General features: G+C 34.8%; 1 protein-coding gene across 1 annotated transcript in view; it reads right to left on the bottom strand.

The window, feature by feature from the left end:
* Positions 1-22,767, bottom strand: part of Rp1 (RP1 axonemal microtubule associated) — a 316,472-nt gene that overhangs the window by 222,679 nt on the left and 71,026 nt on the right. Inside the window, exons 4-6 of the mRNA XM_046428620.2 lie at positions 14,539-14,702; positions 10,161-10,247; positions 6,131-6,263 (exon numbers count right to left, since the gene is read on the bottom strand). Of these exons, the coding sequence (XP_046284576.1) occupies positions 6,131-6,263; positions 10,161-10,247; positions 14,539-14,702 (384 nt within the window). The remainder of the gene's footprint in view (positions 1-6,130; positions 6,264-10,160; positions 10,248-14,538; positions 14,703-22,767) is intronic.

Raw genomic sequence — 22,767 nt, 5'->3', positions numbered from 1 at the left:
CAAAAAGAGGATCTAGGGAGCTATAAAGCCTTTAAAAACTGAACAGACATTGGAAACAGACCACAGAAGACAGGTTGAAATCTGTGACCTGAAACTAACCAGAAGTCATATGCATGCTAAAATAAAAATGTGAACATTCTCCACAAGATTTAAATAAGAACCAATGCCTCATATAATAACGTGTAAAATATTCAGGATATTACTCGTACTATTAAGAATCACAAAAAATCTCAACTCACATGGGAAATGGGAATGAAGAAACAATTTAAAAAAAATAATCTTAGCAACAAAATAGAAAACTTAAAAAAGATCCGGATGGAAGTTTTAGAATTGAAAAAAAAGCCCACTAAAATTTTAAAAGTCTCTGACTAGTCTCAAGAGTAGAATGAAAAGCACAAGGAAAACACCCGTGAACATAAAGACAGAAAATTACCTTTCTATAAAAATGACCAGAGCAGGGCATGGTGGCTCACACCTGTAATCCCAGCAACTCAGGAGGCTGAGGCAGGAGGATTGCAAGTTCAAAGCCTGCCTCAGCAATTTAGGGAGCCCTAAGCAACTTAGTGAGACCACATCAAATTAAAAAAAATAAAAAGGACTGGGGATGTGGCTCAGTGGTTAAGCACTCCCTGGGTTCAATCCCCAACACCAAAAAGAAAAAGAGAAAGCAAAGACTAGAGCCTCAGGGATCTGTGGGATAATAACAGAGGATCTAATAATATTCATGGTGTGGACTACCAGAAGGAGAAAGAATCGGACTCCTGTTCTATGTACTCATGAGCACAATTCCTCTGGTACCAATTCCATTCTTTGGATTTTCACACCAGTGATATTTCCACACATCTGACTCACACAGAAACAAAATTGATAAGCAGTAATCATTGAGAGAAGTTCACTTTTTTTTCTATATTGTTAACTTGGAAATGCTGCTCTAAAGATTAATAACTTTTCTCCACTAAAGGCACACCTCAGAGATATTTCAGATTTGTTTCCAGACTATTGCAATAAAGCAAATATCACAATGAAACCACATGGATTTTGCTGTTGCTGTTGTTGTTATATAAGACAGCGGAATGAATTATAATTTAATTTACACATATAGGGCACAATTTTTCATATCTCTGGTTGTATACAAAGTATATTGACACCAATTCGTGTCTTCATACATGTACTTTGGATAATAATGTTCATCACATTCCACCATCATTTTTAACTCCATGCCCCTCCCTTCTCCTCCCACACCTTTGTCCTATCTAGAGTTCATCTATTTCTCCCAACCACATGGACTTTTTGTTTATACAATGCATATATAAAAGTTATGCTAACAGTGGACAAGATGTGGTGGCGCAGACCTGTAGCCACAGCTACTCGGGAGGTTGAAGCAGGAGGACTGCTTGAACCCAGGAGTTTACAGCTAACCATGGCAACATAGTAAGACCCCCATCTCAAAAAAAAAAAAAAGCTTTGTTTATATTATACCATAGTTTACTAAATATGCAATAATAGCATTAAAATATGCACATGCCTTAACTGAAAAAGTTTGTTATTAAGAAATTCTAATGATCATCTGAGCCATCAGCCAGCCATAATCTTTTTGCTTGATGTTAATAGCTGCCTCCTGATCAAGGTGGTTTTTGCAGAAAGCTCAGGTAGCAGTGGCAAAGTCTTGAGATAAAAATGAAGTTTTGCCATCTTGATTGACACTTCCTATCATGAAAGATTTCTCTGTATCATTCAATGCTATTGATAACACATTATACACAGTATAACCTCTTTAAAAATTGGAATCATCCCTCTCAAAATTTATTACTGTTTTACAAATTAAGTTTATGTAATATTCTAAATCCTTTGTTGTTGCATTTCAACAATCTTCACATTATATTCACCAGGAGTAGATTGCATCTCCAAAAAAAAAAAAAAAAAAAAACCATTTTCTTTTCCCATCTGTAATAAGCAACTCTCATCCTGTAAGCTTTTATCATGATATTTCAGCAATTCAGTTCCATTTTCGGGTTCTACTTCTAATTCTAGTTTTCCTGCTATTTCTACTACATATGCAGTTATTTCTTCCACTGAGGTCTTGAACCTCTCAAAGTCACCCATGAGTGTTAGAATCAACTTCTGTTAATGTTAATATTTTGAAATCCTTCCATGAGTCACAAATGTTCTTCCTGGCATGTACAATGGTGAATCCTTTTCCTTTTGAAGGTTTTCAAATTACTTTGCACAGGTCCAAAAAAGAACTCAATATCAATGGCAGCTATAGGCCCATGAATATATTAAATATTAAGACTTTAAAGTTTAAATTATTCCTTGATTTATGAGCTGCAGGAGGGATATTATGTTAGCAGGCATGAAAACAACATTAATCTTAGAGTACATCTCTACCAGAATTCTTGGATGAACGAGGGCATTTTGTCCATGAGCAATAATAAGAGAAACTTTTATCTGAACTTAAAATATCCAGTAATCTATGTTGTAAACAGATGTACCATCACTCAGGCTTTGAAGCCAGACATTGATTTCTGTCTTTGGAAAACCTTGATGGCATCTTCTTCCAGTTTGAGGTGTCTCAACATTGAAAATCTGTGATAAAATGTTCATCATAATATAACTGATAATCTTTGTCAATGATCTTAGCAAGATCTTTTAAGTAGAACTAGCTTCAGCCTCTGCATCAGTACTTGCTGCTTCAGCTGGCACTTTAATGTTATAGAGACTACTTTCATTAAATCTATGCTAGCTTCAAATTTTTCTGGTGCTGGGCATGGTGGTACTTGCCTACCATCCCAGCCACTCAAGAGGCTAAGACAGGAGGATGTCAGCCTTGGAAACTTAGGGAGAACTTGTCTCAAAAAATAAAAAGGGCTGCTAATTCCACATTATGTATAATTATAATGCACAAATAAAATAAATAAAAATTTTTTTACATAAAAAATAGAGATGTAGCTCAAGGTAGACTGCCCTTGGATCATATATAGATATTAATCATATATAGATATTACCCTTTTATCATATATAGATATTAACTCAAAAAATATAAAGACCTAAATACAAGACCCCAAATTATGAAACTCTAAGAGAAAACATGAGAAAATTTTCAGGTTATAAAATTTTGCAATGATTTCTTGGGTATGACACCAAAATCACAGATTTCAAAAGCAAAAATATACAAACCAGAACTACTTCAAACTTAAACTCTAAGAAGCAAAGGAAAACACAGTGTGAACAAGCATCTATTGAAGTTACAGAAACCATTTCCAATTCATATGTCTACTATGGGGTGAAAATACAGAAAATAAAAGAAAATCCTGCAATTCAACAATACCACCACACACAAAAAAAAAAAAAAAAAAAATGGGCAAAGAGTTTGAATATAGACAATTCCCCAAAGAAAAATACAAATGGTCAACAAGAATATAAAAACTCAACACCAACAATTATTAGAGAAATGCAAATAAAAATTACAAGGATAAATAATTGCTACCCATTGAATGGCCCATATCAATACAACAGAAAACAAGTGTTGAATAAAATGTATAGAAAGAAATCGGAACCCTTGTGCACTGTGGATAGAAATGTAAAATGCTACAATTATTATGGAAAACAGTATGGAGTTTCCTCAAAAAAATTAAAAGAGAATTACCATTTGATCCAGCAGTATTGAAATCAGATTCTCAAAGAGATATTTATAATTGCACATGCATGTTTGTTATAACACTATTCACAGTAGCCAAGAAGTGAAAGCAACCCAAATGTCCATTGCTAAATAAACAAAGAAACTGTAGTATATCATTCAGCCTTTTCAAAGAAGGGAACCCTTGTACTAAGGGAACACTATGCTACGGATGAACCTCAAGGATATTACACTAGGGGAAAAAAACAAATCACAAAAGTATAAATACTGTATGGTTTCACTCAGATGAGGGATCTCAAGTAGTTAAAATTACAGAAACAAAAAGTAGAAAGGTGGTTGCCAAGGGCAAGGGGTGAGGCAGGAGGGATTACGAATTAATGGTACAGAGTTTCAGCTTTGTAAGATGGTAAAGTTCTGGAGGCCATTTGCATAACAATGTGAATACATTTAATCATAGGGAAGAGTATGATTAAAAATGTTTAAGATAGTAAATTTAATGTTTGTGTTAGTTACCACCACAATAAAAAATAAAAATTTTATAAATAGCTCACCAATCTGAGAAACCCCACTTTTGCTCAGTTTTCTTAACAACCTGTATCCTCTTCAGGAAAATAATTCCATAATAAGAAAACATATATATTTTTTTTCTTTTTTGGTACCGGGGATTGAACTCAGGGACACTCAACCACTGAACCACATCCCCAGCCCTATTTTGTATTTTATTTAGAGACAGGCTCTCACTGAGTTGCTTAGCACCTCGCTTCTGATGAGGCTGGCTTTGAACTTGTGATCCTCCTGCCTCAGCCTCCCGAGCTGCTGGGATTACAGGCATGTGCCACCATACCCCCCGAGAAAACATATTTTTTCAGGTACATATGATAGTATACTGATAAACCAGGCAAATTCTGTCAGAGTTCCTTTTGTCTTAAATAACAAATACTACCATAACTCTTCATGAATTTAAAGGAACAAAATATAGCAGAAAATATATATATATACTAATGCAGCTTGCCTTATTTCTATCCCTAAGAAATTATGTGTCTACCTCTAGTGAAGGCTTCTGCTTGTCTATAATGACATCATTTCAGATATCACATCAATCATTGCTAGAATATTAGATAAAAATATGGGTAGAGTCAGCTACCCATTTACTTCATTTATCCCTGACCTACCAAAGAGCTTACCAAGCACATGATAGAGTATGGTTAGAAAACCAAGCCAAGTGGAGAAATTGAAAAAAAAAATATTTGTTAATAAGTACCAAGCACTACAGGGGAAGCAAAGAAAATCAGTATGTGTTTCTAGAGTACGTCTCTTTTGATCAGAATTTTGCAATTAAAATGGGGAAAGGAAAAAGCAAATATAGCCTCTAAATCATTACTAACCCCTAAATTATTATTAACAGTAATAGAACAGGGTACCTGGTGAACTTCTTTCAGGTGGTACATGTGGAATGATAAAGAATGGTGAGAAAAATACTTACAAGTTAGTGAGAAAATCTTTTATGAATGGTGAGAACAATGCTCATGCAATCTTCACTTTTCAGTAAATAGAGCTATTCATGTCTTTTCAAAATACATTAGCTTCAGAAATTCAAGAAAATTTATTAGTGTACCTTATTTTAAAACCACAGGGAAATTATCAGTCTGTGCAAATGTTTTACCAGTCTATGTTCCATCAAAAAGTTACACAAATAGGTAAGCCAGATGTCAGATTATATGATATTGTGGGTCTCTTCTTATTCTACAGATAATACTTTTACTATTTTTTTCTTTAAAAAATTACAAGGTAACAATTATGGTAGGACACCACCTAAATTGGAGAAATATTTCTATTTACCAATTGTCAATTTAATAATTCTCATATACCTTTTTCCCATTATCTTCCAAAGCATAGGCTAGTAACTAGACCCCAAGAACAAATAGCTTTTATGGACAAGGTCACCCTGGATTCTCGTGGTGGGGAACAGTCACTACCTAATTCTAAGCATATCAAGAGCCGCACTTGATAAAACTAGTCTCAGCCGCAAGTACATAAAACCTGAACATATCTCTGCTTCTGGGCAAATGTTTAGAAAGTCATTGAGCTGTTGTGTTTTCAATTCCTGATCAAAGAGATAAATTTTCAAAAGCACGGTAGAACCTTGTGGGAAAAGTACATGTTAACTTGCATGTCTTAGCCCTTCGCTTCATTTGACATTCAATTTTCTCATGACCTTCTAAGAATTAATTTTCTTGTTTTGATTGAGAGGCACTTTAGTTGACCTTCCTACAGGGCTAACAGTGACAAGAACATATTCTTGAATGCCAGCATGTGAAACAACTAAACACATTTAGATGCAGCTGGCACAGCAGCAGAGGTAATTGATAAGAAACTAGCAGTCCTTAATCATTCATTCATTCATTTATTCATCATGCATTCATTGAGTTCCCTGTCCTTCAACATTTAGGCACGAGGGGTTTTTTGTGCTGCCTGGGTTTGGAGTGTCCCTACCTGGAAGGATGGGTTGTCCTCTATTTATAAGAGGCAATTCTCGGCAGATTTCCCCATCCTCTTGATCTCGCGCCAACCATCGCTGTACGGGTATATAAAACTCTTCTCCAGAATTCATGTTCTGCAACTGTATCTAAGATAGCAACAATATTATTTGCAAAAGAATCTCCTATCAAAGTTTCCAACAAAATTTGTCCAAATACTCCACTTAGCTCAGAAACCATTTTACATTTTTTAATATAAGAAATTATGGATTATTTGCCCAAAAAAAGCATATTTACTCTTTTACTCCAATTTGATCTTTTATTGTACAATGGCATTTCTTTTTATTATTTTGAAATGTTTCTATTTGTAATTTTTCTGTTTTGAAATGTTCGTATGAAACATGCCAATTTCTCCGCAAGTTTTATGTTATTAAGAGTTTTAATGATGTAATTTAATGTATTTTAGAAATTATATCATTAAAAAGCAAATCTTCAGGACCCAAAGCTTTAAGGTTTATGGGTCTCAGACAGATCCAGGAATTCACATTTATAAATGCATACCAAGTACACTTCAGACACAATGTCACTTTTAGAAAGTCTCCCTGAGAACCATGGAGAATAATCATTGGTTTGCAATTAAGCTATTAAGGCCAAAACTAGTCATTTGAGAAACAGAAAATAAACCGGCATTTTAACTTTCTATCTTGTACTCTTCCCCAACTAAACTTGAAAGATTTAAGTTCCTAAAAGCAATGTGATTATTTTATGGAAATGTTGTATCACTGTTGGTATTGTATATGAAAGCAGAGTTTTCACTCAAATCCCTTCAGGTTATTGGTATAAGTTAGCTTCTTTAAAATGTCAAACTTCAAACTTCTAAACTGAATTATAAAAACTAAACAGAAAATTTCCAACCTATTATCAGCATCTTAATTGAGATGAATTATATGAAGATTTTATACACTCAGAGTTAAACTTTGATTTAAGAAGTGTTTGGGGGCTGGCTCAGTGGTAGGGTGGATACTTAACATCTTTGAGGCCCTGGGTTAAATCCCCAGCAACCCATCCCAAAAAAGAGTGTCTTCTTTACTGGTACTCAAATAGAGGTGAGGTAAACCTCAGGCAAACAAATTATCTTGCAAAAAGAAAGTAGTTATCATGGAGATAAAGAGAATAGGAATTTTCAGACTGATTTTTATATCATTCCTCTGCAATAGTACATAATATTTTCAGACACTTAACAACTATCTTAGCATCCCAACATTATAATGAATATAATATTTCTTATTGGTTATCAATCAAATGAGATGGCAGAATCATTCATGATAATTTTTATAATCAGTTTTTAAACAGAAAAAGGAAAAAGGTGATATTTATAATTATTAAAGTATCAATTTGAATATCATATGATTTATTTCTTTTGGTACTGGGAATTGAACTCAGGGGTGCTTTATCATTAAGCTAAATTCCCAGTCATTTTTTTGTTTTATTTTGTTTGTTTGTTTGTTTGTTTGTTTTGTTTTGATTGCTTATTTGGAGATAGGGTCTTGCTAAATTGCTGCGTGTTCTCTAAATCACTGAGACTATCCTTGAACTCGTCATCCTCCTGCCTCCTGAGTCATTGGGATAGTAGGTATATACCACCACACTAAGCATTAATATCACACATCAAAAGCTCTATATGGCATAAAAGAGAACATTATTGCATATAAAAGCCAGGCAATAATTTTGAATTTTGAAATCTAACATCCACATCCTATATTTTCACAAAGTAGATTTTATATTATTTTTTCATTCTGCTTCAGGATGCTCTGTGACTTTAATGTAGAGAAGATGGCATAGGTAGCAACTATTCATTCCTACTGGTAGAATAAAAAGTTTGTCTTAAGTAATTATTCATCTTCCATGAATTTTCTATTAATTTTCTCACATATTCCAAAACTGTAGAAGAACAAGTTAGTCATCAATATCAGGAATATGTAACTAGATACTCTCCGCTCTCTGAGAACTCGTTTAGTTAAAGATCATTTATTTTGAAATGATATGATGTAAATATATCATACCAAAAAATGGATGACATGCCATATTGATTTCCGTGTGAGAGATCTGAATTTACCAGTGATGGAGAAAGTGAACAGAGTTTTCATTCTGAACAATGTAAAAAACTTAACTCTTCTTTTTTTCCTTCTTAAGAATACTCAAGGGTTATTATCTTGCTTAGTATGGTACACTAAATTCTACAGGTTGGAATTCAAGTCTAGTATATCATGAAGTCATCAATACAATAATGTATCTTAATAAACTTTTTTATGCAAATGCTATACAGCTAGACATCTTTTCATCATTAATGCAAATATATCAAGAAGTTATGTGTATGTTGGTGGGACTGCAGACTAGTACAACCACTCTGGAAAAGGTATGGAGATTCCTCAAAAAAGTAAGAATGGAACTACGATATGACCCAGCTATCCCACTCCTTGGTGTTTATCCAAAAGCTAAAATCAGCATACCACAGCAATACAGCCACCTCAATGTTTATAGCAGCACAATTCACAATAGCCACATTATGGAATCAACTCCAATGCCTGTCAATAGATGAATGGATTAAGAAATTGCAGTTTACATACACAATGGAGTTTTACTCAGCCATAAAGAAGAATGAAATTATGTAATTTGTTAGCAAATGGATGAAAACTATAGAACATCCTGCTGAATGAAATAAGCCAGTTTCAGAAAATCAAGGGTCAAATGTTTTCTCTCATATGTGGAGGGTAGAAAAAAATAAGGAAAAGATGATGGGGAGGAATGGATATCATAAGGATAAAGGGAAGATCAGTAGAATAGAAGGAGATCAAGAGGGAGGGAAGAGAGATAGGAAAGGGGAGGAAATTATGGAATAAATTTTTAACAATTTTGCTATGTGCATATATTAAATATACTACAGTGGATTTCACCTTTATGTAAAAATAGAAAGGATCTATCAAAAAAGATGGTGGAATGAGTGGACATCATTACCCTAGGTACCTGTATGATGGCACATATGGTGTGACGCTACATCACATACAACCAGAGAAATGTAAAATTGTGCTGCAATATGTACAATGAATCAGAATGCATTCTGCTGCCATATATACCTAATTAAAATAAATCTTAAAAAAAGAACAATCTAATAAGACGGGTTAGAAATCCTTGGGCTCAGTATTTTATTACAAACAAAATTAGTTCTTCTTCCTACTTAATAAAAATATTAATTGAGAAATCTCTCCAATAACAAACTATAGCTGAACAATTCTCAATTACTCAGTCATAAAGAATAGTTCAAAGGTGTGGTATAATATAGAGGTTGTTTACTTTGGCTTGATATTAATTTCTAATTAAGATTTTACCTGGCCAACTTCAACCTGTTTAGGATCCTTGAACATACCTCATCCAGGGGCAAGGAAGGCCAAGAATATATTTTATATTGTGTATATGTTTGTATTTTGAGATTTTTTTAATGCTTTCTATTGAAGTATAACGTTTTAAAGTGTTCAGATCCTAAGTGTACCGTTTCATGAATGTTTGCAAAGTAAATATGACAATGAACTTTAAAAAAATAAATAAATAGATGAGAGAAATAAATATTAGTAGAGGAAGGAGAATGGGGAGAGGGAGGAGAAGAGAAAAAGGAGGAATGTGAACTGAAATCAAATTCCATGCATGTATGATTCTGTCAGGATCAACCCAACCATGTATAAGTATAATGCTCTAAAAAAATGCTATGCGAGTTTATCAAGCGTATTATCCCAGTACTTCCTTTTCTTTGAATAGAAGTGAAAGAATTGCTTAATTCAGGAAATTCCCCCAACCAATTAGGGATTAATGAATTGATAAGGGCATATGATACTGCTTCCTTAAGAAACGTACTGACTGAAAAGGTCCAGGTTTGACATCATCAACCTGCTGTAGACATAAAATGTCTCCCTGAGAGTTAATTTCTTGGAGAAATTTGCAGAAAATTTTGCAAAAAGAAAAGGGGGTGGAGAATATTATTGATATATCCTTACCTTCTTACAGTGCCAGGATGGGGAGTGGCCAGAGTTGGTATGACCAATACGAATTTTAAAAACTGTTCCAATGTCTCCAACTGTAATCTATAAAGAAGTCAAAGAAACATTTTTCAATGTAATTTCACAAAATCCACTTAAAAACAGCTCAGAAGAGGACATTATATATTGATAAAGAGGTCAGTTCATCAAGATGTTAGAGTAGAATTTTAAATGTGCACATCCAGCAACAGAGCACCAAAATACTAAAATATATGAGGCTTTTATTTTGGTGGGGTGGAGTGGGACTTGGGGATTGAGCTCAGAATCTCACATGAGCCAAGCATATGCTCTATGAGCTACAATTCAAGCCTTATGAAGTAAAGTTTAGCAGGACTGAATAGTGAAACAGGCCATGATAATAGTTGGAGATTTCAATACCTGACTTTTAATAATAGAATAACTTGACAAAACCGTAAAGAAACGGAGGACTGGAACATCATACACTAGCTGGACGTAACATCTATAGAATACCCCATTCAATAAGAGAATATAGTATTCTTGGAATATTTCCCAAGTTAGACTGTATGTTGTGTAACAAAAACAAATCTGGAAATTTTTAAAAGACTAAAATCATACTCACTATTTTGTCTAAACATAATAGAATGAAACTAGAAAGCAATACTAGAAGTAAAACTGGACAATTCATTGAATTGGTTGAAAAAGAAATTACAAAAACATCAGAAAATACTTTTAGATGGATGAAAAAAAATATGACACAAAAATAGCATAAAGCATGTAGTGAAATTAGAGCTCAGAAGGAAATTTATTGCTCTAACATATATATTTAAAAGGATAAAAATAAAAATATATAGATATAATAAAAAATCTCAAATAAATAGCTTAATTTTATACTGCCGCAGTCTGGCTTCAGCAAAATAACCGGGGGAGAAGAGCAACTTGTGTAGATTGATACAGCAGGAGTGGGAGCCGTTTATTGTAGGACAGGAGGGGTATATATACATTACACACAGCTTATCTTAATTAACATAAACTAGATACAACAGTCAACCAATAAGGAATCTCCACACTTAATGGCTCACTGGCGCCACCTCACAAACCACTCCCTCTGGCAAAATGCCAGGTGCCATCCCGACTTGTTTACAGACCCTAACATTATACCTTAAAGAATTAGAAAATAAAGAACTAAATTCTAAGTTAGAAGAAGGTAGGAAAAGATAAAGATCAGAGTGATGATTTTTAAAAAAATAGATAACAGAAAACAATTGAATCATTGAAACAAAAAATTGGTTCTTTGAAAAATATCAGCAAAATTGATAAAATTTTAAGGCCAATTTAAGCAACATAGGCAATACAGAAAGAACCTGTCTCCTAGAAAAACAAAGATTCAAATTGCTAAAATCATAAATATAAGTAGGGACATGACTAAAAACCTTACAGAAATAAAAAGGATTGTGAAAAAATGTTGTGTACAATTATATTCCAACAGAGTAGCTAACCTAGATGAAATGGGAAATTTTCTAGAGACACACAGTTACCAAAACTATCTCAAAAAGAAAGAAAAATCATGAGTAGATCTGTAACAATTAAAAAGGTTACAACAGTAATCACAAACCTCCCAACAATGAGAAGTCTATAACAGAAGTCTTCACGGGTGAATTTTACCAAATATTTGAAGAATTAAACTGGGCAAGGGGCTGGGTTTGGCTCAGTGGTAGAGTGCTTGCCTAGCATGTGTGAGGCACTTGGTTCAATTCTCAGCACCACATATAAATAAATGAAATAAAGGTCAATTGACAACTAAAGAATATTTTTTTTAAAAAAATTAAACTGGGCGAGATGGTAGTGCAGACCTATAATCCCAGCTACTCTGGAGGCTGAGGCAAAAGAATCCTAAATTTGAGGCCAGCTTAAGCAACATAGGCAACACAGACAGACCCTGCCGTGAAATAAATTGATTTAATTAATTTTTAAAAATTAATGCCAATTTATACCAAACTCTTACAAAATATAGAAGAGGTGAGAACACGCCTTAACTCATTCCTCAAGATCAGCAGTGTACTCATACCAAAGCCAGACGGGAGACAAGAGAAGGGCAAACCAAGACCCCTAACAAATACACACACACACAAGCCTCCAAAGAAACTAGCAAACTGAGTCCAGAGCCACATTAAAGGGACAAATACATCATAACCATGTGTGATTTATCCCAGGAATGGAGATGGGGTCAACACACAAAGAATATAACATACTACATAAGCAGAATGAAGGGAGGCAAAACGGCCATCTCCAACTGATGGGGGGAGAAAAAACAAAACTCACAAAATTCAACACCCTTTGTGAATGGTAAAAACACTAAAAAATCTAGGAATAAAAGGGAACTTCCTGGACATGATTAATGGCATCGATTAAAAAAAAAAAAACTGTAGATAACATTCTCACAGATGAAACCCTGAAAGCTTTTACCCCAAATCAGAAATCAGGAACAAGTCGAAGATACCAGTTTTTGTCACCCCTATTCAACGCTGTATTAAAAGTTCTTTGCAGAATCATTCAACAAGAAGAAGAAATGTAAAGCATTCGTATAGAAAGAAAAATAGAAAACACTTGGGAGGTTGCTAGACGTTCAGGGTAAAAGGAATGGGAGTTACTGCACAATGGGGTTTCCTTTTAGGGTGACTTAAGATGGTGGTAACAGTTGAACAATATTGTGAATGCACTACAAGCCACAGAATTGTACACTTTAAAATTGTGAAAATGGGAACCCTTATGTATAGTCCTATGCATTCTACCACAATAATAATAATAAGATCTATAAGAAGAAGATACTGGCAAAAGGAAAGAAGAATGAGAAAGAAAGGTTTTCCTAAGAAGACTTACCAAAATACAATTCACCAGGACAAATAAAGCTATGATCAACATTTGAATAAAATTACTAAACTCAATGAAGCTAACAACTCTACAAAGACAAATTTAGTCACACCAAGAAGGCTCTAGAAAGAGAGCAAGACAAACCGACAGCTGAAATGTAGGTAGCAGTGCCCAAAAAACAAGAAGCACCACACTATGTAAATGATTTTCTATGGGAAATGGGAATGAGGGTTTAAATGTACTCCTTTCGTACTATAGAACTCAAAACGATCTAGCCCTATAAATTATCTGAAAGTAAAATTTGATTTAAAAGTAACCATGAGACAATACAATAGCAAAACAGTAACAAGAAAAACAAGTCATCTGAGAGTAGTGACACACCTGTAACCCCAGGGACTCAGGATTCTGAGGGAGAGAGTCACAGGTTTGGAGTCAGCTTCAGCAACTCAGGGAGACCCTGTTTCAAAAGTTTTAAGGCGGCAGGGGCGGGGGAGCTGGGAGCTCAGTGGTAGAGCATTCCTGGGTTTAATCCCCAGTACCCATAAAAAAGAAAAACAGTTTACACAAATTTTGGTATAGTCACTTCTACATTTATTTCTAATATATGAAAAATAATGACAAAAATCTTCATTTTTTTAAGACTTTTATTTCTAGTGACCATCAATACAAGAAGGAGGTGTTTTGTTTTTTTTTTTTAACTCATAGAAAGTATGGAAAGAATAGTTCACACCAATCTAACAGGAATGATGGTTTCAAATGATATGGCCACTCCTGTGACATGTGACATGTGGATGCAGTAAAACCAAGCACTTAGTGTCACATGGAAGGGGATGCCCCGTGAAAACTTAAGGTACTGAAGATACCACTTTCTGATTGTGATTTCATTCTCTCCCCCTGGTTTTAAATGGTCCTTCTATGCATCCTGCATCCAATCAACAGCCATGATGCAGCACCTACAAATGACTCAGTGCTTGGCCCATCTTGCCACTGATGGATGACATTTCTTACTTTGGTTTAACAACATGGCACTGGTCTCACCTACTTCATCTTTGCTACCTGTTTCTTTCTAGATTCTGATCTCAGTATCTCTCAAGATGTCTCTCCCTGGATAACAAGGAAAAACTACTACTAATAGTTAATAACTTGAAGACAACTTCTTTGCCCTCATTGTTTGATAATTTTATTTTGCCCTTTTTGACTTTGGCTTTGAAACTTTTCTGTAGCGCCTGAGACACATAAGGGCTTGCCGCTGTTAGTCACCCTTATAAGAACAATAAATGCTGAACATCTAGTATTTCTCTCATGCTACTACTGTCTCTTCCATATGGTGGATATACTTGTGTTAAATTTGCTTGAGTAAAGAGTGCCATGAATTTCTTTTGATTGATCTTCTACAGGGCACATCTGTTACAATAGGAAGAGCCGGGTTTAATAAACTGCAGTCATTCCAAAGTACTTACTGGTTGCATCACTTCTATTAACAGTTTTACTCCATTTTATTACTTACAGTAAAGATGTCTTCATGGCCATCCTGAAATCGGGCCCCATCTGTTCCATAAAGATATATAGGGGCTGAACTTCTATGTTGTCCATATAATACAATATAAATCTGTGAGCTGGTCCCTGCATTTGGCAAGTCGCTGGTGATTATGGAAACTTTCCAGTTACCACCTGCAGAAGTACAAATAACATCCAACACTGTGTCAACTTACAGAAATGAAAGACTCCGAACAACAGGCCATCATAAAGCTAGTAGATGACAGGACAGATAGAGGTCAGTTCCTTGAGAAAAGTGCCACAACAGAGAACTTAAGACTTGGCTTTTAAAATACACAGTAAGATTACTATATCTGACAATGTGACTGTGAAAATATCCTGTCATAGTTGGTCATGCTTGGACTCTAAAAGTCATTATAGAACTTCTCTGAAGCTCCCAACCTTTTGCCAAAACGCATCCAATATTCTTAGCTCTAACATATAATATATGCATTCTGCATTATGCTTTCAAAGGTTTATGAGTTTAGACACTTTCTATAATATAACCTACATAAGAATATAGATTAGAATCAATAAGGTAAGGATTTGAGAAATCAACAGGCACAATTTCATTTATTATTTTAAGCTTCCTTAATTAACAGATAAAGTAACTGAGTTTCATAAACATTAAGTAAATTTTGTATCATTCAGCAACAAATAAAAACAGTGCTAGAAATTATATGGTTCATTGTGAGTATAAATGAGATTTATTAGACATTACAACACATTAGTAGTGGTATGGTATAACTTCCTAAGGTTTCAACTTAATTTTGTCAGATTTGTTTAGGGTAAACATCAGAAAGTTGATGTAAGACAAGTGAAAAATGAGAATTAGGGAACACACTCAAGACTACATAAAAGAAATAAGAATACAGGGTAATAAAATTCAGAACTAGGGACTTAACCAACATTCTACTCATTCAACTTTGATTTCCTCTCTACCAAATTTGAAGCAATATATATTTCCCATTTTATCATTAAAATAAGTAATAAAGTTCTAAGTTCAAATTTTACATATATGATATAACAAATATATGTGAAATTAGTGTATGTTTGTAAAAATCTACTTTAAAACAGAAAATTGTACTTTATTTGTCCCACACAGGATAAAAAGCCACGATACGCATCCTTCAGTAAATAAAAACATAATTTTTACAAATGAATAGAAATTGAAATCCTATCTTTAGCAGCAGCAGAAGCAGATAAATCACAATTATAAATTTGGAGATGGGAGAATTCTAGTTGTGTTCTGCAGAACACTTGGTATGCTAGTGTTTGTCTGAATAAATGAAATAAAGCTTTTCAACTTCTGCTCTCTTAAAAATGAGGCAAAGGAGGTTAGGGGAGAATCGATACTTGCTAAATGTGCAAGGACCAAATCGATAGGGAAAGAAATTGCATTTTCCAGCAACCAAGATGGAAAAAGAAGAAAAGTGTAGGAGTAGAAATAAAGATTAAAATAATGAAATCCATCGATGGTTTACTATAGGTTCTGCACCTCCTTAAATCATTAAAACCTTAGCCTTGCAAGGGAATACTACAAGAAAGTAGACCAACCAAGATTCACCTTTTAGTTTATCACTTAGACTTTGATCAACCAAAAGGCAGCAAGTCACTCAGTCATGACTAGGTATCCAGTATCGGGGCAGAGAAGGGGAGGGCAGGGGGGGGGGGAGTATCGATAAAAAAAAACACAAGGTGATGTCTTTGTCCTCAATTAGCTGTAACTGAATGAAGTATTTGTCAACATAACAAAAAGAAAAAAAATTACTCTCAATGGAAGATTTTGGTGACGTGAGGCCCAATCACAGAAAAACTAACAAAATAAATAAGAAAAATTAAAACAAATGCAGTGATAACAACAAAGAAGCCCTTCCCCCAAGAAATAAAAGCCTATGTTAGTATAAAAAAGAATATACAAAACTCTGCACCATAATCATTGTTAAATAGAAGCAAAGAAGTGAGTGACACAGATTTCAAGAATTTGTAGGGCACCAAGCCTAGATTTCTCAGAAATATTATGGGAGAAAGACAAAAATTCTAAAAATCTTCTTACCACTCATACCCCTTTTAGGCTCTAATTTGAAAAAGAGTACATTGAAAGGTAAATGAATTGGAGAATACAGAGTGCAGGTAGTGGGCAATTTGCTTAATAAAACACTGAAATTACCATAGCAAATACAAAATAGATTGAAAATCCAAATCCTCTTATATCTTCTAAAAATAATAATAAACTTATAGTTTGAATTATTTTTCACTAAGCACTTCAGGAGATGACTTCACTAGTAAGTTTTCTCTCAAAGCTTTTAAAAAATAATAATATCAATCCAATGCAACCCCTTTGGAATAGTTCCCAACTCATTGTATGAGAAAAGCATTAACCTGATACCAAAACCAGAAAAAGACATCCTCAGAAAACTACAAGGCAATCACCCTCATGAACATAAATAAAAATATTCTCAACAAAAACGTTAAGAAATTGTTTTAGTCAGCTTTTTTTGCCACTGTAACCAAAGACCTGACCAGAACAATTTTAGAGGAGGAAAAGTTTATTGGGGGGCTCCCAGTTTCAGAGGTCTCAGTTCATAGACAGCAGGCTCCATTTTTGGAGCTCAAGGAGAGGCAGAACATCATGGTGGGAGCATGTGGTGGAGGAAATCAGCTGGGAACATATAACTTCGTGTTATCCAACAAAATGTTGTTCCTTAATGTTTAATCTTGAGCAGGAGGCAATGATGAGGAAAAAAGTTGAGAAATTAATTAAGCTACTTAAAAGTTACACAGAAAGACTATTATCAGCCTTGTAAATTTCAAAAAAAAAACAATGTAATGGTAAATATGAGCATCCCCCAAATGCTTATGGGTTAGACAATGCAAATATTATCAGAGTTGAATGATTGGGTTATAAGAGCCTTAACCCAATCAGTGGATTAATCCTCAGATATGGATTAATTGGGTGGTAACTCTAAGTAAGTGGGGTGTAGATGGAGGAGGTAGGTCACTGGAAGTGTGCCTTTGGGTTTCATATTTTGTTCCTGGGGAGCAAAGCTCTCTGTCTACTTCCTGGGTCCATGTTCTGAGATGCTTTCATCTACCATGACATTCTGCCATGATGTTCTGCCTCACCTTGTGCCCAAAGCAATGGAGTATATAATCTGTGAAATGAGACATTTGATTTTTTTTATTGGTTGTTCAAAACATTACAAAGCTCTTGACATATCATACTTCATACATTAGATTCAAGTTGGTTATGAACTCCCATTTTTACCCCAAATACAGATTGCAGAATCACATCGGTTACACATCCACATTTTTACATAATGCCATATTATAACTGTTGTATTCTGCTACCTTTCCTATCCTCTACTATCCCTCCTTCCCTCCCCTCCCATCTTCTCTCTCTACCCCATCTACTGTAATTCATTTCTCTCCTTGTTTTTTTTCCCATTCCCCTCACAACCTCTTATATGTAATTTTGTGTAGCAATGAGGGTCTCCTTCCATTTCCATTCAATTTCCCTTCTCTCTCCCTTTCCCTCCCACCTCATGTCTCTGTTTAATGTTAATCTTTTCCTCCTGCTCTTCCTCCCTGCTCTGTTCTTAGTTGCTCTCATTATATCAAAGAAGACATTTGGCATTTGTTTTTTAGGGATTGGCTAGCTTCACTTAGCATAATCTGCTCTAATGCCATCCATTTCCCTGCAAATTCCATGATTTTGTCATTTTTTAGTGCAGAGTAGTACTCCATTGTGTATAAATGCCACATTTTTTTTATCCATTCATCTATTGAAGGGCATCTGGGTTGGTTCCACAGTCTAGCTATTGTGAATTGTGCTGCTATGAACATCGATGTGGCAGTATCCCTGTAGTATGCTCTTTTAAGGTCTTCAGGGTATAGTCCGAGAAGGGCAATAGCTGGGTCAAATGGTGGTTCCATTCCCAGCTTTCCCAGGAATCTCCATACTGCTTTCCAAATTGGCCGCACCAGTTTGCAGTCCCACCAGCAATGTACAAGAGTACCCTTTTCCCCACATCCTCGCCAGCACTTGTTGTTATTTGACTTCATAATGGCTACCAATCTTATTGGAGTGAGATGGTATCTTAGGGTGGTTTTGATTTGCATTTCTCTGACTGCTAGAGATGGTGAGCATTTTTCATGTACTTGTTGATTGATTGTATGTCCTCCTCTGAGAAGTGTCTGTTCAGGTCCTTGGCCCATTTGTTGATTGGGTTATTTGTTTTCTTATTGCTTAATTTTTTGAGTTCTTTGTATACTCTGGATATTAGGGCTCTATCTGAAGTGTGAGGAGTAAAAATTTGTTCCCATGATGTAGGCTCCCTATTTACCTCTCTTATTGTTTCTCTTGCTGAGAAAAAAACTTTTTAGTTTAAGTAAGTCCCATTTGTTGATTCTTGTTATTAACTCTTGTGCTATGGGTATCCTATTAAGGAATTTGGAGCCTGACCCCACCATATGTAGATCGGAGCCAACTTTTTCTTCTATCAGACGCAGAGTCTCTGATTTGATATCAAGCTCCTTGATCCATTTTGAGTTAACTTTTGTCCATGGTGAGAGAAGGGGATTCAGTTTCATTTTGTTGCATATGGATTTCCAGTTTTCCCAGCACCATTTGTTGAAGATGCTATCCTTCCTCCATTGCATGCTTTTAGCCCCTTTATCAAATATAAGATAGTTGTAACTTTGTGGATTAGTCTCTGTGTCCTCTATTCTGTACCATTGGTCCACCCACCTGTTTTGGTACCAGTACATGCTGTTTTTGTTACTATTGCTCTGTAGTATAGTTTGAAGTCTGGTATCGCTATACCGCCTGATTCACACTTCCTGCTTAGCATTGTTTTTGCTATTCTGGGTCTTTTATTTTTCCATATGAATTTCATGATTGCTTTATCTATTTCTACAAGAAATGCCGTTGGGATTTTGATTGGCATTGCATTAAACCTGTAGAGAACTTTTGGTAATATCGCCATTTTGATGATGTTAGTTCTGCCTATCCATGAACAGGGTATATTTTTCCATCTTCTAAGATCTTCTTCTATTTCTCTCTTTAGGGTTCTGTAGTTTTCATTGTATAAATCTTTCACCTCTTTTGTTAGGTTGATTCCCAAATATTTTATTTTTTTTTAAATCATGAGCCAAATAAACTTTTTTTCTCCTTTAATTGTTCTTGTCAGGTCTTTTGGTCACAGCAATGAAAAAGCTGGCTAAAGCATAATTATACAAATGATAATTAACCTCCTAAAATACAGTGTTAGAGAAATAGGGCATGTGCCTATCTATACACCTGAATGATTGCAATTCATAAACCCAGTAATAAAAATAAATAAATAGATAGATAGATAGATAGATAGATAGATAGATAGATAGAAAAGAAACAGAGAGAAAGGGAATCAACCTTGAAGACATAGATCTGTAGCCAATGTATTACAATGTTGTCTATAAGGAAGCTTACATTGGTGAGCATTAGCCAAATATGAATCACAAGTACTTGGGGTTAATCCACTGGAAATACAAACATAAAAGGCAATAAGTAAAGACTGTTTAATCTTAGCTATTGTTGTTTGAAGATTGATTGAGGTGGCAATAAAATAAATAACTGCTGAGTAGTTCAAGATGTAGAACTAATGGAAGATATTTCTCTTACATTGTCAAAAAAAAATATATATATATATTTCTTTTCTGTTCCTTGCCTCTTAGCATAGCAATTTTAGTGTCTTAGGCACTGATGGGCTTCTTCAAAAATGCCAGGGTCATTGTATGTAGTTCTCCCTGACACTTTTCATCACAAGCCTCTAAGCATTTAGCTAATTTGATTCCTCCATCTTTTTGTAGTTTCTCTTTTCATCTAGGAATATAAGCCCAAGGGCACGTCTCTGACTGTGGACAAAAATCCATCCACAGTGGATTGCAAGCTCAAAACTTAAGTCTTCAGTGTCCACCTGACAGTGGGGCAGAGTTTGAAGCAGAGGTAAATGAAAGAACCTAGACTAGACAAAGCAATTTTGAAACGAGAATGAAGGTGCAAATTTTTACACTACTCAGTTTCAGGGCTTACTATTGTAACAGCAGTAATCAAGACAGTATGTTTTGGCATACAAATAGACAAATCAATGAAGTAAAATGAGAGTGTAGAAACTGACTTTCAACAAAAGATTATCCCTTTTAATTCAAAGAATTCGATGGAGAGAGTCTTTTCAACAAAAATTGCTAGAATAATTGGATATTCATATGAAATAAAATGAACCTTAATCTTTACCTCCCTTCATATTAAAAAAGAAAAGCCACAATGGGACCAAAAAAAACTGAACAACTGAAATTATGAAACTCCTAAAAGAAAACAGGAGAAAAACCTTCTGATTGAACTAAGAAGAGATTTCTTCAATAGAAATTGAAAAACTTGATCCATAAAAAGAAAATTAACAAATTAGACTTTGCCAAAAGTGAAAACTTTAGCTTCTTAAAAGTTCCACCATTTAAAAAAAAGTTTTAAAGCAAGCTATTATTACACTGGAAGAAAATGATGAGCAAAACATACATCGGAGAATATAGTGTACCCAGAATATATAAGAACTCTTACAGCGCTAGACTTCAAATGCCCAATAGAAAATAAGATTTTATGCTCACCATCTCTAGCAGTCAGAGAAATGCAAATCAAGCAGTCAGAGAAATGCAAATCAAAACCACCCTAAGATACCATCTCACTCCAGTTAGATTGGCAGCCATTAGGAAGTCAAACAACAAGTGCTGGCGAGGATGTGGGGAAAAGGGTACACTTGTACATTGCTGGTGGGACTGCAAATTGGTGCAGCCAATTTGGAAAGCAGTATGGAGATTTCTTGGAAAGCTGGGAATGGAGCCACCATTTGACCCAGCTATTCCCCTTCTCGGTCTATTCCCTAAAGACCTAAAAAGAGCATGCTACAGGCACACTGCTACATCGATGTTCATAGCAGCACATTTCACAATAGCAAGACTGTGGAACCAACCTAGATGCCCTTCAATAGATGAATGGATAAAAAAAAAATGTGGCATTTATACACAATGGAGTATTACTCTGCATTAAAAAATGACAAAATCATAGAATTTACAGGGAAATGGATGGCATTAGAGCAGATTATGCTAAGTGAAGCTAGCCAATCCCTAAAAAACAAATGCCAAATGTCTTCTTTGATATAAGGAGAGTAACTAAGAACAGAGTAGGGTCGAAGAGCATGAGAAGAAGATTAACATTAAACAGGGATGAGAAGTGGGAGGGAAAGGGAGAGAGAAGGGAAATTGCATGGAAATGGAAGGAGACCCTCAGAGTTATACAAAAGTACATACAAGAGGAAGTGAGGGGAAAGGGAAAAATAATACAAGGGGGACAAATGGGAATGTCAGTAGAGGGGGCAGAGAGAGAAGAGGGGAGGGGAGGGGAGGGGAGGGGGGATAGTAGAGGATAGGAAAGGCAGCAGAACACAACAGACACTAGTATGGCAATATGTAAATCAATGGATGTGTAACTGATGTGATTCTGCAATCTGTATATGGGGTAAAAATGGGAGCTCATAACCCACTTGAATCAAAGTGTGAAATATGATATATCAAGAACTATGTAATGTTTTGAACAGCCAACAATAAAAAATTTAAAAAAAAGAAAATAAGATTTTAAAAGACACTGAACCACAAAAGTCATATGAATGAAATAAGCACATGTAAAAATATTCAACATCATAAGTTATTAGGGAAATGCAAATCAAAACCACAGAGATACAACTAAACACACACTAGAATGGCTAAATTTTAAAAGATTTTGAATGCAAACAAGACTACAGAGCAACTAGAACTCTCATACATTGCTGGGGGGATGCACAATAGCATTGCTACATTTTAAAACAGCTGGCAATGTCTTCTAAAGCTAAACATAAAATCACTATACAAGCCAGCAATTTCACCCTTACAGATTTACCTAGGAAAAATAAAAAACATGAATTGAATAAAGACTTACACATTAATATTTATATAACATATTTATAACAGCCAAAAACTGGAAAATAAATATCTATTAACTGGTGGATAAATACATATACTTACATATAATGTATACATATATAAAGAACAAACTATTGATTCAGGAGCAATAAAAATGGGGCAGGAATTTGCTGTACAAGGGCACGAAAAGTATTATTTAGGGTCATAAAAA

The sequence above is a fragment of the Marmota monax genome, unplaced genomic scaffold (assembly GCF_021218885.2).
Source record: "Marmota monax isolate L192 unplaced genomic scaffold, Marmota_monax_Labrador192_F-V1.1 WCK01_AAM20220418_F8-fsc00044, whole genome shotgun sequence".
Lineage (NCBI taxonomy): Eukaryota > Metazoa > Chordata > Mammalia > Rodentia > Sciuridae > Marmota > Marmota monax.
Note: the sequence above shows the minus strand (reverse complement) of the source record. Positions and strands in the feature narration are given on the sequence as shown.